This window comes from Callithrix jacchus, chromosome 2, assembly GCF_049354715.1.
Source record: "Callithrix jacchus isolate 240 chromosome 2, calJac240_pri, whole genome shotgun sequence".
Classification (NCBI taxonomy): Eukaryota; Metazoa; Chordata; class Mammalia; order Primates; family Cebidae; genus Callithrix; species Callithrix jacchus.
In genome coordinates this window covers 173,727,605-173,742,550 of record NC_133503.1, presented here as the reverse complement: position 1 = coordinate 173,742,550, position 14,946 = coordinate 173,727,605, and the positions used below count along the sequence as shown (strand labels likewise).

Below are 14,946 nucleotides of genomic sequence, written 5' to 3'. Positions count from 1 at the left end.
TCTTGTTTTTATGAGGCGGAGTCGCACTGTCACCCAGGCTGGAGTGCAGTGGCGCAGTCTCAGCTCACTGCAACCTCTTGCCTCTGAACTAACATATTTTAAGATTAAAGATTCCCATAAACTGTCATATTATTCTCTCTGGTTTAAACAAAAGAAAGTCAGTTGTAAGACAGCAAGACAAAATGGGAAAATAGAATCATAGTACTTTAGGCCAGAACATGAATAGCCCTAAGATTTGTCATGTTATGGTTATTAAAAATAATTCAGCAGATCTCTGGAAAAATATGGAAGAAACTGGAACAGTGGTTGCCTCTGGGAAGAGGAATTCTATGGCTAAATGATAAAGTATATGAGTGAGAAATTATTTATTTTGCTATGTGATAATAGATAATTAGCTAACAGATAAGTATTATCTATTCAAAATACTCATTGTAAATTTTACTTAAAATATTCAGAAACATCCCTGAAATGTAAACATCTTAAAGCTTTAATTATTGAGACTTAACACAGCAGTGATGTGGAAGAATAATTCATAGTAATATTAATCACATCAGTAAGTACTGATTAGGCACTTTAACATCAGTTAATGGCTGGGCGTGGTGGCTCACGCCTGTAATCTGAGTACTTGGGGAGGCCAAAGTGGGCAGATCGCCTGAGCTCAGGAGTTCGAGACCAGCCTGGGTGACATGGTGAAATCCTGTCTCTACAAAAAAATGTAAAAAATTAGCCAGGCATGGTGGTGTGCGCCTGTGTCCCCCGCTACTTGGGAGGCTGAGGTGGAAGGTTCACTTGAGCCTGGGAGGTCAAGGCTGCAGTAAGCTGGATCATACGACTGCACTCCAGCCTGCGTAATGGAGGGAGACCCTGTCTCAAAAAAAAAATCAGTTATTGCTTTTTCCTCTTTAGTATAGCGAGCTGGTTCTAAAAATGATTCCCTCTTTTTTGAACCGATAGAAGATGGAGATACAAAAATAGGTCACAGGACAGGAGTCTTCCTAGAAATACTGAAAAATATCTACTATTTTGTTATTTCATGAAGTCTCAAACTAAGTTTAAAAGTTAAACAACAATAGGCCTGGAAACCTTAGAATCCTAAGTCCAGCCCACAGACTTGTATAGACTTCCACTGAAACAACACTCTGCCTACTGAGCATGCCCAGTTAGCTCCTCATCACCAGCAGAGAGTTCTATCACAGACTTGAAGATATGCTGAGACTACAACAGTAGTGAGTTTAGACTGTGCTTGGTATTGAGGGGGAAAAAATAGCCTAAAGGAAAAGTAGATGCGCCTGAAAGAAAAGTCTCCCTCAACTAACCATGACCCTAGAGAGCCAGACCCTCGGCATGGAATCTTTACTATGTCTAGGGAAGTTAGGTGAGTGGTAAGGATCCAAAAGCCTAGAAAATTTCATTAGTGAAAAGGAAAAAGTAACAGGACCAGTGGGCAAGCAGGCAGGCTTCCATGTCTCCTTTTTTCTTTCTTTTTTCCCCTCCCAGCAAATTAATGAATATTCATGGAGGAGGGATTAAAATACTAGAAACATTAGCCAGTCAGACCTTCCAAAGGGTTTCGCCTAAACTTAATACCTTAAATGCACCAATGTTATATCAGATGATGTAGGATTTTTCTGGTTATAATTGTATATAATGGCCAAGCCTGGTCTCATACCTATAATCCCAACACTTTTGGAGGCTGTGGTAGAAGGATTACTTGAGGCCAAGAGTTGAAGACCAGTCTAGGCAACATAGTAAGACCCTATCTCTACAAAAAGATTTTAAAATTAGTCGGATGTGGTGGTCCCAGCTACTCAGGAGGCTGAAGTGGGAGATTCTTCAAGCCTAGCGTTCGAGGCTGCAGTGAGCCGTGATCACACCACTGCCCTCCAGCCTGGGTGACAGAGCAAGAACCTGTCTCAATAAGAATAGTAATAATAATTATATATACCAATTAACAATTCTTAATTTTTTTTTTTTTTTTTTTTAGCTTTCAGGAAACAGTCTAATTTTTCATCACAGCACGCTACAGACACTTAGTTTTCTTGCTAATCAAAATAATTTTTTTTTTGGAGACAGAGTTTCACTCATTGCCTGTGCTGGAGTGCAGTGGCTTGGCCTCAGCTCACTGCAGCCTCTGCCTCCCAGGTTCAAGCAATTCTCCTGCCTCAGCCTCGCAAGTAGCTGGGACTACAGGCATGTACCTCCACACTCGGCTGATCTTGTATTTTTAGTAGAGACAAGGTTTCATTTGGCCAGGCTGGTCTCAAACTCCTGACCTCAGGTGATCTGCCTGCCTCCGCCTCCCAAAGTGCTGAGATTACAGGTGTGATCCACCCCACCCAGCCTATTGTAAATATTTAAGGTGTACAACATGATATTTTGATATACATAGTAAAATGATTACTATAGTCAAGTAAATAAAGTCCTCAAAATAATTTTTAAAGTCACTGGAACTTCCTATTTTTGAAGAAGAAATCTCATTTTCTTGAATGCTCACTTTTAATCCTTAACACAATCTGTAATCTTTTAGGTAAGAAAATAGGAAACATTTATTTCTTAATATTTTAAGATATTTGAACAGCTTTATATTTTATTTCCTAAGTACCATATGAAGCATGTTATTATGGTAAATGTTAGTATAATGTATCATTTGCTATTGTCATTTTAGTTGCAGTGGTTGTGATGTTTAATTTGAATGGGGTGGCTTTTTTCCAGAATGGAATCACTGGTTCCCCTTGTACAGAGTTTGAAAAAACGGATGGAAGTACCAGACTATGAAATGGTAAATATTTTATATTAAAGTATAAAATTGACCCTTTAGAAAGACAATTTTCTGGGTAGAAAAATTTGCTTTTTGCTAAAGTAGTTCGTTTTTGTTTGTGCTCCTGTGAAGTCTGAAAGAATTATTAAGAAATGAGTGAAAAAACACATACATTGAAATAGAATACTAGAAAAGTTTTCCAGGAAAAACATTTTTTTCTCAATTTTATGTATCAGGTGAAAGTCCTGTGTATTTTTTTAAATTTTGTCTGTGGTCAGATCTCTCTTCAGCAGCCAAAAGTACACCGTTTCTAAAATTGTCTATTTTTTATTGATTAGTATTTATGCTTTCTTCTTCCTTCCTTTTTTTCCTTCCTATTTAAAACCTTTCTGTTTGTAGAAACCAAAAGACAAAGAAAAAAGGGAGAGCTGTGACTAGCACATTTTAAATGTGTCAGGTGTTTGTCAACAGGGATCTGAATGCTGTGGCCAAAGATACTTTGAGTCATAATTTCCTTTATTTTTACATCATTTTGCAGTCTTTGAAGCGTATATTTTCCCTTTTGACCTTGTACTTGAGATGAGAAAGCTATAGCTTAAAATGTTCAAATGACTTCTCTGAGATTTGATGCCAAGGCTAAGACTTCCACGTCTCCTGCCTCTTAGTGTGTCTTTCTCTTACTTCAGTAAGCTGAGTTTGCATGTTGTATTTACTTATGGAATACAGTCAGACCACTTGTTGACTGAAGTTGAAGTATTAATTTAAGTATTGATTGAATTTGTAAGATTTTGCTGATATTCTTTAAAATAAGAGATGTCTGTTTTCACACTGCTGATAAAGACATACCCAAGACTGGGCAATTTACAAAAGAAAAAGATTTAGTGGACTTACAGTTCCATATGGTTGGGGAGGCCTCACAGGCATGCCGGAAGGTGAAAGGCATGTCTCACATGGCAGCAGACCAGAGAGAGCTTCTGCAGGGAGACTCCCATTTTTAAAACCATGAGATCTCATGAGACTCATTCACTATCATGAGAACAGCGTGTGAAAGACCCACCCCAACAATTCAGTCACCTCCCACTGGGTTCCTTCCACAACATGTGGGAATTGTAGGAGTTAAAATTCAAAATGAGATTTGGTTTGGGACACAGCCAAACCTTTTCATTCCATCCCTGGCCCCTCCCAAATCTCATGTCCTCACATTTCAAAACAACCACGCTTTTCCAACAGTCCCATAAAGTCTTAACTCATTTCATCATTAACTCAGAAGTTCACAGTCCAACATCTCATCCGAGACAAGGCAAATCCCTTCCACCTGTGAGCCTGTAAATCAAAGCAAGTTAGCTACTTCCTAGATACAGTAGATATACAAGCATTGGGTAAATACAGCCATTCCAGATGGGAGGAATTGGCCCAAAAAAGGGGCAATGCAAGTCTGAAGTCCATCGGGAAAGTCAAATCTTAAAGCTCCAAAATGACTGTCTTTAACTCCATGTCTCACATCCAGGTCATGCTGATGCAAGAGGTAGGTTCACATTGTCTTGAGCAGCTCCATTAGTGTGGCTTTGCAGGGTATGACCTCCCTCCTGGCTGCTTTCACAGGCTGTCATTGAGTGTCTGCCGCTTTTCCAGGCACACGGTGCAAGCTGTCAGTGGAGCTACCATTCTGGGGTCTAGAAGACAGTGGGCTTCTTCTCACAGTTCCACTAGGTGGTACCCCTAGGGACTCTGGGTGGGGATCCTACCCCACATTTCCCTTCCTTACTGCTGTAGCAAAGATTCTCCATAAGGGCCCTGCCCCTGTTGCAAACTAATGCCTCGGCATCCAGGTATTTCCAAACATCTTCTGAAACCTAGGCAGAAGTTCCCAAACCTCAGTTCTTGACTTCTGTGCACTCACAGGCTCAACACCACATAGAAGCTGCCAAGGCTGGGGGCTTGCATCCCCTGAAGCCACAGCCCAAGCTCTATGTTGTCCCTTGTAGCCATTGCTGGTGCAGCTGGGACACAGGACACCAAGTCCCTAGGCTGCACACAGCACTGGGACCCTGGGTCCTACCCATGAAACAACTTTTTCCTCCTAAACCTCCAGGCCTGTGATGAGAAGAGCTGCCGCAAAGGTCTCTGACATTCCCTGAATACATTTTCCCCATTGTCTTGGGAATTAACATTTGGCTTCTCGTTACTTATGCAAATTTCTGCAGCCAGCTTGAAGTCCTCCTCAAAAAAATGGAATTTTGTTTTCTTTCACATTGTCAGGCTGCAAATTTTCCAAACTTTTATGCTCTCTTTCCCTCTTAAAACTGAATGCCTTAGCCAGGCATGGTAGCTCACGCCTATAATCCCAGCATTTTGGGAGACCAAGGCAGGCAGATCATTTGAGGCCAGGAGTTCATGACCATCCTGGCCAACATGTGGAAACCCCATCTCTACTAAAAATGCAAAAATTAGCTGGGTGTGGTGGCACACACCTGTAATCCTAGCTACTCGGGAGGCTAAGGCAGAGAATCACTTGAACCTGGGAGGCGGAGGCTGCAGTGAGCCGAGATGGCACCACTGTACTCCACCTTGGGTGACAGGGCAAGACCATTCTCAGAAAAACTGGATGCCTTTAACAGCACCCAAGTCACCTCTTGAATGCTTTGCTGCTTAGAAATTTCTTCCACCACATACCCTAAATCATCTCTCTCAAGTTGAACGTTCCACATATCTCTAGGGCAGGGGCAAAATGCCACCAGTCTCTTTGCTAAAACATAAGAGTCACCTTTGCTCCTGTTCCCAACAAGTTCCTCATCTCCATCTGAGACCACCTCAGCCTGGATTTCATTGTCCATGTCATTGTCAGCATTTTGGTCCAAGCCATTCAACAAGTCTCTAGGAAGATCCAAACTGTCCCACATTTCCCTGCCTTCTTCTGAGCCCTCCAAACTGTTCCAACCTCTGCCTGTTACCCAGTTCCAAAGTTGCTTCCACATTTTCAACAGCGCCCCACTCTACTAGTACCAATTTACTGTATTAGTCTGTTTTCATGCTGCTAATAAAGACATACCAAGACTGGGAAATTTGCAAAAGAAAAAGATTTAATGGACTTAGTGTTCCACATGGCTTGAGAGGCCTCACAATCATGGCAAAAGGTGAAAGGCACATTTCACATGGCAGCAGACAAGAAGAATTTGTATAGGGAGATTCCTGTTTTTAAAACCATCAGGTTTCCGGCGAGGCATGGTGGCTCACACCTGTAATCCCAGCACTTTGGGAGGCCAAGGCGGGCAGATCACAAAGTTAATAGATAAGACCATCCTGGCCAACATGGTGAAACCCCATTTCTACTAAAAATACAAAAATTAGCTGGGCATGGTGTCATGTTCCTGTAGTCCCAGCTACCAAGGAGACTGAGGCAGGAGAGTCACCTAACCCAGGGGAGCGGAGGTTACAGTCAGCCCAGGTCACACCACTGCACTCCAGCCTGACAAAGCGAGACTCCATCTCAAAATAAAATGAATTACCAAATTGACTCAACTAAAGACCAATAATCATAAAATGAAGAAGTAGTTAAATAATTATTCTAAGAAGAGGCATCTGGCCCAGACAGATATATAGGCGAGTTCTACCAACACTTCAGAGAGCAAGTAACTTTTATGACATATTAACTGTTAGGGAAAAAATAATCCCAATGCATAAAAATATTAATAATTAAAAGTTTGTCATATTTAAGGTGTTGGATATCCCAGATACCCTGATTTGATACTTATATGCTATTATGAATGTATTACATTATCATATGTACCCTGAAAATATGTACATCCTTTATGTATCAGTAAAATAAAGATTTGTCAATAAGGCCATTAATGATTAAAGAAGCTCTTAAAAACAACTATCATACAGTGTAATTTTTAATTGTCTTATTTTCAGGTTCACCAGGCTGGTTTGACCTGCGATTATTCAGAACTTCCTCACCATATCAGCACAGAACAAGAAATAGAGTATCTTATTCAATCTGTACATTATTTACTGAAGAATTTACCAAAGCCTGCTCTTGTGACAATTGCAAGGTAAGTGTGTTAGGCTGAATAACAGCAAACGGCAAACCAGAGATGCCCACATCCTAATCTCTGGAACCTGTGAATATGTTGCATTATATTTATGTGCATAAAAGGGACTTTGCAGCATGATTAACTCAAGGATTTTGAGGTGAGAAGATTATCCTGGATTCACCAAGTGGGCCCAGTGTAATCACAAGGGTCCTTAGAAAGAAAGACAGGAGGGTCAGAATCAGAGTGTGATTCAAACAGAGTGTGATTCGAAAATTCTACACTGCTGGCTTTGAAGATAGAGGATGAGGCCACAAAGTAAGGAACACAGGCAGCCTCTAGAAGCTAGAAAAGCCCACAGGACAGATTATCCCTGGGATCTTACAAAAAATGCAGCCCTGTCAGCACTTTTATTTTAGGACTTTGACCTCCAGAACTATGTGATAATAAATTAGTGTTGATTTAAGCTACTAAGTTTGTGGTAATGTTTTATAGCAGTAGCAGGAAACTAATACAATCTCTGTAGGTAAATCTAATGATTTCTAATATAATACTTTTTTTTTTTTTACCTACTCAGCTCAAAATTTAGATGTTGTATTTTCTCTTTGCTATGAGTGATGATACACAAACAATGTAGTTATTGTTATCTTCTCTTTGAAGTTGGTAATGTTCAGGTGAACAAAGAATTTTCAGATGAACACAAGAATCCTCATTTCTGTGTCCTACCAATTAATATTTAGCTGCAGCCAGTTTTTAATTTGAACATAATTGCTGAATAATTATAATGCCTTCCTGTGTTAATTTTTGGGCTGGTTTTATATGGAAGTATAAGGTTCTAAAATAAGTACTTTAAACACTCAGGCTAATAATATGTAATTCACGACAAACATTTTGTAACATCCTTTTTTTTTTTTGAGACGGAGTTGCCCAGGCTGGAGTGCAATGGCGTGATCTCAGCTCACTGAAATCTCTGCCTCCCAAGTTAAAGCGATTCTCCTGCCTCAGCCTTGTGAGTAGCTGGGACTGCAGACACGTGCCACCACACCCGGCTAATTTTTTATTTTTAGTAGAGCCAGGGTTTTACCATGTTGGCCAAGCTGGTCTCAAACTCCTGACCTCAGATGATCCGCCTGACCCGGCCCCCCAAAATGCTGAGATTACAGGTGTGAGCCACTGCGCCTGGCCTTGTAACATCCTTTTATCATCCTAAAACCTCATATTATATAACCTACATATATATATATAATTCAAATATATAGATAATATTCATATTACCTATAATGTACACATAGATAATATACATTATAGGTAGTATAATCTCCCATACACATAATACCTACACATATAGGAGGAATTAACGTAATCGATAATAAAATATATTAAAATGCCACACTAGCCTCACATCTTTAAGAGATGCAGTTAAAAATGTACTGTAGCAGTTACACTGCGTGATGTAAATGTAGCAGTTACAAATGCAGACAGATACCATGTGTTGACCAGATGCCACAAGCAGCACTGCCATAATGACAAGATTTTTTTTAGTCATTGCACAGCCTCTTCATAAGGGTCTGCAGTTAAAGTCCAGTCTTTCCCCAATTTAAAGAGTAGTTGGTATTTAATGCATTTTTAATACTTTTATATATAAAAGAATGTTCAGTTCTAGGCTGCATTAGTCTGTTTTCACACTGCTAATAAAGACATACCCAAGACTGGACAATTTACGAAAGAAAGAGGTTTAATTGGACTTACAGTTCCACGTGGATGGGGAGGCCTCACAATCGTGGTGGAAGGCAAGGAGGAGCAAGTCCCATCTTAAGAGGATGGCAGCATGCAAAGGCGGAATGAGAACCAAGCAAAAAGGGTTTCTCCTTATAGAACCCTCAAATTTCATGAGACTTATTCACTACCACGAGAATAGTATGGGTGAAACTGCTGCCATGAATCAGTTATCTCCCACCAGCTTCCTCCCACAGCAATGGGAATTATGGGAGATACAATTCAAGATGAGATTTGGGTGGGGACACAGCCAAACTGTATCATAGACTCAAAAAATTAAAAATTGCCTTTTCACTTACTTGAGTACCCTGTAGACTTTGAAAATATTAAAGACATAGCACAGCTGTTCATATCGCAGGATGATCCTGCCTGTTGCAAGCCTTCTAGCAGCCCAGCCCTCTTGTCCCAGTCCTTTAAGTGTCAATAGGATTCATCTAGTTATTGTGTCAATCAAAAATATACTAAGAGATTTTTGAAACACCCTCATGGGAGTAGCGCCCATCAAGAACCACTCTAATAGTGTTTAAAGAACTCAAAAATTGGCAAGATGCAGTGGCACGTCATGCCTGTAATCTTGGCATTTTGGGAGTTAGAGGCCGGTGGATCACTTGAGCTCAGGAGTTTGAGACCAGCCTGGGCAACATGGCAATATGCTATCTCTACAAAAAACACCAAAAATTAGCTGAGCATGATGGCATTTGCCTGTAGTCCCAGCTACTTGTGGAGCTGAGCTGCAGTGAGCCAAGATCACATGACTGCGCTCCAGCCTGAGCCACAAAATGAGACCCTGTCTCAAAAAAAAAAGTCAAAAATATTTTCAAAAGCATTGCAGTACCCTTTATTTGTTAAGACTTGTAAGACACTTTAGGTCTTGCTGAGCTTAGTGGCTTACATCTGTAACCCTAGCACTTTGGGAGCCTGAGGTGGGTGGATTGCTTGAGCCCAGGAATTCAAGACCAGCCTTAGCAACATAGTGAGACTTCACACACACACACACACACACACACACACACACACGGACTAGCTGGGCATGGTGTCGTGTACCTGTAGTCCCAGCTACTCAGGAGGCTGAGATGAGAGGATCGCTTGAGCCCAGGAGGTTGAGGCTGCAGTCAGCCATGATCATGCCATTGAACAACAAAGGAAGATCTTGTCTCAAAAAATAAAGTAGGCCTTTGTCCATATGTGTATGTTAGTATTTAATAAAGTTTCTCAGGTCAGACATGGTGGCTCACACCTGTAATCACAGCACTTTGGGAGGAGGCCAAGGGTAGATCACCTGAGTTCAGGAGTTCAAGACCAGCCTGTCCAACATGGTGAGACCCAGTCTACTAAAAATATAAAATTAGCCTGCATAGTGGCAGGCACCTGTAATCGCAGCTACTCAGGAGGCTAAGGCAGAAGAATCACTCGAACCCAGGAGGCAGAGGTTGTGGTAAGCCAAGATTGCACCACTGCACTCCAGCCTGGGTGACAGAGCAAGACTCTATCTCAAAAATAATATATAAATAAATAAATATAAAGTTTTTTATGTTATTGATTGTGTCTTAAATTTTCACATTAAGCCACAAAAATAACCTGTTACCAGGGCATGGAATGAGTTTATCGGTGGTCTTACGGATTAACTTTTTAGGTTAAAATACTTGTGCTAAGGATTGGGCTAGATAACTAATTCCAGTTTCTTCTATAAAGATTTCTGTGCTGCTCTTCTCATTCTATCCTCTAAAAGGCTTTATTCACCCTTATCCAGAATGAGGAGACACTGGTTAATCCAGGCATAATTGGTAGCAGCACTGTATAACTGCCCGGTGCAACTCAGGTTGTAGCTGGTGAGTTCTGGAAAGACTCCCAAAATACAGTTCTCTGCCCCAACTCACTTGGCTCGTGTCTGCTTCCTACTGCCGAGGAAACTAAATCCAACACCAGCGCATCACCACATTTCATTTTGAACCAAGGCATCAATCCTTTATACTTCTGTAGTTAACAAATCATTTTTAGAAATAGAATCCTTTTATCAGTTGGAAAACCTCAACCCTCATCATTTCTAGCCCAGCATACACACAATAAAAGATGTCCAATCACTAAGATTGTAAGCCCCTGTATTCCCAAGCATCATCTCGCTTTCAGGCAAACAGTGGTCTAGCAATCAAGCACTAAGGCTCACGCCACATGTCACCTTGTACAAGTTAATCTCTGTGTTTCAGATTTCCTTAAAGGGATAGTAATTGTGCCTATTTCATAGAGTTGCTGTGAAACTTAAAGAACATAATTTATGTAAGGTGTCTCACACAGGGTAAACATTTACTAGCTTTCAACTGATACTAATACAAAATCCAGCACACCTTAATTTCTGTGTTATGTTGAAATCAACACATTCAGCTTTTCCTCAGAATATGATTTTATCCTATGTATATTTTTTTCTTTCTCTTCTTGGTTCTAGGTCGAGTCTGGATGATTACTGTCCTTCTGACCAAGTTGACATCATTCAAGAAAAGGTCCTCAGTATGCTACGTGCCCTCTATGGAAATCTAGACATCCAAGTGTATGCAGCAGAGTCTTCTCCCCCTTGAAACAAATAAGATGTTAGGCTCCGATTGTATCTTGGTTTAGCAACAGGCCTTTAATTATTTATAAATGAGTGTTCCAGAGAACGCTGTTTTTGTATTAACTTTCAATTGAAATCTTTCAGATATTTTGAATCTCTAAACAACTATTGTCCGTTGTAGAATGATGATAGTTTTTTTGGCATCAAGTCTAATAACCTCAACTGATAGAACTCTTGCTTATCTGTCTTCCTTAAGTATTTTTTAGGTGTTTTTTCTTTTCACTTTTCACCTAAGTCTATTGGACTATATGAGATTCATTCATACTTTATTTATTCATTCATCCAATATCTATTGAGCACTTACATGTACCAGATATTACGTGCTGTGTATATATATATGGTAATGAACAGAATAGACAAGTCCCCTGCCCTTTTAGGGGAGACAGATGAGAAATAAATTATGGATTATGAGAAATGTTATGAAGGAAAGGACAACCACAGACATGTCTCAGTACTCAGGGTACCCTGGCCTTATAGGAAAGTAACGTTCTCTTTTTTTTTTCTTTTCTAATTTTATAAAAATAGAGATGGAGTCTCACATGTTACCCAGACTAGTCTCGAAGTCCTAGGCGCAAGCAATCTACCTACCTTGGCCTCCCAAAGTGCTGGGATTACAGGTGTGAGCCACTGCCCCAGCCAGAAACTAACATTCTCAAAAGCTACTACCAAAAAAAAACCCACAAATTTGCCAGTCAGTGAAATTATCACAGGAAGGCCACCTTTCCAAGGAATTTGGCATTGTGGCCCTGCTCTTGCCAAATGCTCTCCAGCATTGTTGGTGTCAAGGTGGTCTGGTTGAATACACTTGACCAAACAAAAATTAACTTTTTTTTTTTGGTTTTTTGTTTTTTTGCTGATAAAGCCCTTCAGGGTTTTTGTGCCTCTAGGCAGTCATTGTAGGTATCAATAATACAGTCCCTAAGTGCCACTTTATTGGCAAGTCTGGATTGATACTTTTTTCAGATACTTTTTATGTAAATAGTAAGGGAAAAAATTAAATCTTTAATTCTGACCTGCCATAAATACCCAAAGACATAAACTGTCTTCCACCAACCCTCGTGACTAAGACACCCTCCCTGAGTCACTCTTAATCATGAAACTTCATTTTCTTAATTTGCCATCTTCTGATCTTTGGTATCTCTTTAGTTCAGTAATCTTCGTTACCTAACTACTTGATTTATTTTCCTTTAAAAGGTGAAATGACATTTAAAGAAAAACCCCCATCATTCATCAATCCCAACACAGCAGTTCTTTTCACTCTTGCATGTAACTTTCAGGTCTTATCCGCATGTATTCTATAGAGTTGCATGTAGCTGAAATTATACTGTGTTGCCTAACTTTGTGCTAATACCCAAGGACACACTTTATCATTGCCTCTCAGTGGATGGCACCTAACCCCGTTTTTCCAAGGATTCTATTTTCCAGTGAATTTTTGTCACCGAGTTAATTTCTCAAGTCTGATAGCATGAATGCTTATTTGTGTTGTGAAAAGCAGACCAGCCTGACTCAGCTTTCCATTTTGATAGAACAGTATTGTGCCAAAAAGGTTTATTTTCTTGGTAAAATCAGAATTGTAGAACTGTGCTATTTCTTTTTGAATTTTCTAAATTTTTGGTTAGTGCTTACAGAGTTACTTTTATGATTCCTTTGCATGCTAAAGAAGTTAAAGGCTATGTTTTGAACTGTAGCACTAATTGTGTGTGATCTCAGTATGTTGATGGCTTTGATTTTGTGAGTGGTTTACTAGTCATTTATTGATTCCCATGAACTCAGATAAGATTCATTGTGGTTTTAACTCAGGTTGAATAAAAGAGCATCAGTTTCTTTTATAGGAATGTTTGTTTAATTCTCATGTTTTGTGATCAACTCTTTCAGAGTAAAATTCAGTCCCCAATTGTTGAATCAACTTAGTAAATTATGTCTTGCACAAATAGGATGATACTTTAAGATGTATTTCATTTGTGTTCTAAGTACCAGTGAGGGGATACCGTGGTACAGTGTTTTGAATTGTATACTAATATCATTAAAGCATGGGATTTTAGTGGCTTTTTTAAAATGTAACTTAAATGAAAGCATAGACTTAAACGTAAGTGCAGACTTAATAAGTTGTGTATTTCCTAGTATCTAGGGGGAAAAAATTTAAGTCAGGCCTTTCATAATAACCTTTTGACTGTCAATTTTATATATCTTTAGAAATATTTCCTATAGGCATGGGTCTTTATGCGTTCTAGCTTCTCAAGGAGCTCTTAGTTAATGTCCTTCACACTTTTTTTTTTTTTTTTTTTTTTTTGAGGTAGGCTATTGCTCTGTTGCCCAAGCTGGAATGTAGTAGTGTGATGCTGGCTCACTGCAGCCTCGACCTCCTAGGCTCAAGTGATCCTCCCACCTCAGCCTCCGAAGTAGCTAGAACTACAGGTGCATGACATCATACTAGGCTTTTTATTATTATTATTATTATTATTATTATTATTTTGTAGACATGAAGTCTCACTTTGTTGCCCCGGCTGGTCTCAAACTCCTGGGCTCAAGTGATCCTCCTGCCTCAGCCTCACAAAGTGCTGGGATAGCAGGCGTCAGCCACCATGCCCGGCCTCTTTCACTCTTTATGATAATCTCTCCTCGTCTTGGCTTTGTTTTTGCAGCAGTGGCCCTGGATTTCTGGCAGCAAACTCATCATACTGCCAGTAGTTTATAGTCAGTGGTGTGTTTTTCAATACAAGATTCTCTCATTCACCATACATCTCAAGAGAAAGCACTTTAGTGAAATTTCAGGAGTTTTTGTTGGGCATCTTTCAGAAATGCTTGACATACAGTCTTGCCTTCTCAAAGTATACTGATACTTTGATGAGGGGATCAACATTTTTTATTGTAAAGTGTTTTTTTTTTTCTTTAGATGGAATCTCGCTCTGTCGCCAGGTTGGAGTGCAGTGGTGTGATCTCGGCTTACTGCAACCTGTGCCTCCTGGGTTCAAGGAATTCGTCTGCCTCAGCCTCCTAAGTAGCTGGGACTACAGGCGCACGCCACCACACCCAGCTAATTTTTTTTTATTGAGACGGAGTCTCACTCTGTCACCAAGCTAGAGTGCAGTGGCACACTCTAAGCTTACTGCAACCTCCACCTCCTGGGTTCAAATAATTCTTCTGCCTCAGCCTCCCAAGTAGCTGGGACTACAGGCATGTGCCACCACATCCAGCTAATTTTTGTATTTTTAATAGAGACGGTTTCACCATATTGGCCAGGATGGGTCTCTATTTCCTGACCTTGTGTTCCACCCGTCTCAACCTTCCAAATTGCTGGGATTATAGGCGTGAGCCTCCACACCCGGCCTATTATAAATGTTTAAGGTGTACAGCATATTTTGATATACATAGTAAAATGGTTACTATAGTCAAGTAAATCAACAGAAGCACTTCTCACATAGTTGCCCTTTGTGTGTGTGAGCGTGACAAGAGCACCTAAAATCTCTTTTAGTAAAAATCCTGAATCAAGTGCAGCCTTACTAACTGTATCTTCGTGTGCACATTACATCTTAGGCTCACTCATCCTGTGGATCAGCCACTTTGCGTCCTTTGACCTACATCTTTCCATTTCTTCCCTCTCCCCGCTGGCCGTTGGAACCAGTTTTATTCTTTATTTCTGTATATTTGACTCTTTTTTTTTTAGGCTCCACATGAAAGTGAGGGTTAGCTTTATGCATCCTCATGGTCGTACTCTGCTGTGTCACCTTCAGTTGTAGCACTTTTATTGCAGTTGCAGTGCTCGTGTCTGCACTCAC

The 14,946-nt window shown here is 40.1% G+C and overlaps 1 protein-coding gene across 3 annotated transcripts in view; it reads left to right on the top strand.

The window, feature by feature from the left end:
- The window catches only part of C2H5orf22 (chromosome 2 C5orf22 homolog), a 28,305-nt gene extending 15,306 nt beyond the window's left edge, over window positions 1–12,999 (top strand). For all 3 annotated transcript variants that reach the window (XM_035291742.3, XM_002745063.6, XM_078365641.1), the window contains 3 exons: window positions 2,713–2,779; window positions 6,671–6,810; window positions 11,006–12,999. In XM_035291742.3, the coding sequence (XP_035147633.1) occupies window positions 2,713–2,779; window positions 6,671–6,810; window positions 11,006–11,135 (337 nt within the window). In that variant the 3' untranslated portion in view covers window positions 11,136–12,999. The remainder of the gene's footprint in view (window positions 1–2,712; window positions 2,780–6,670; window positions 6,811–11,005) is intronic.
- Window positions 13,000–14,946: the final 1,947 nt, after the last annotated feature.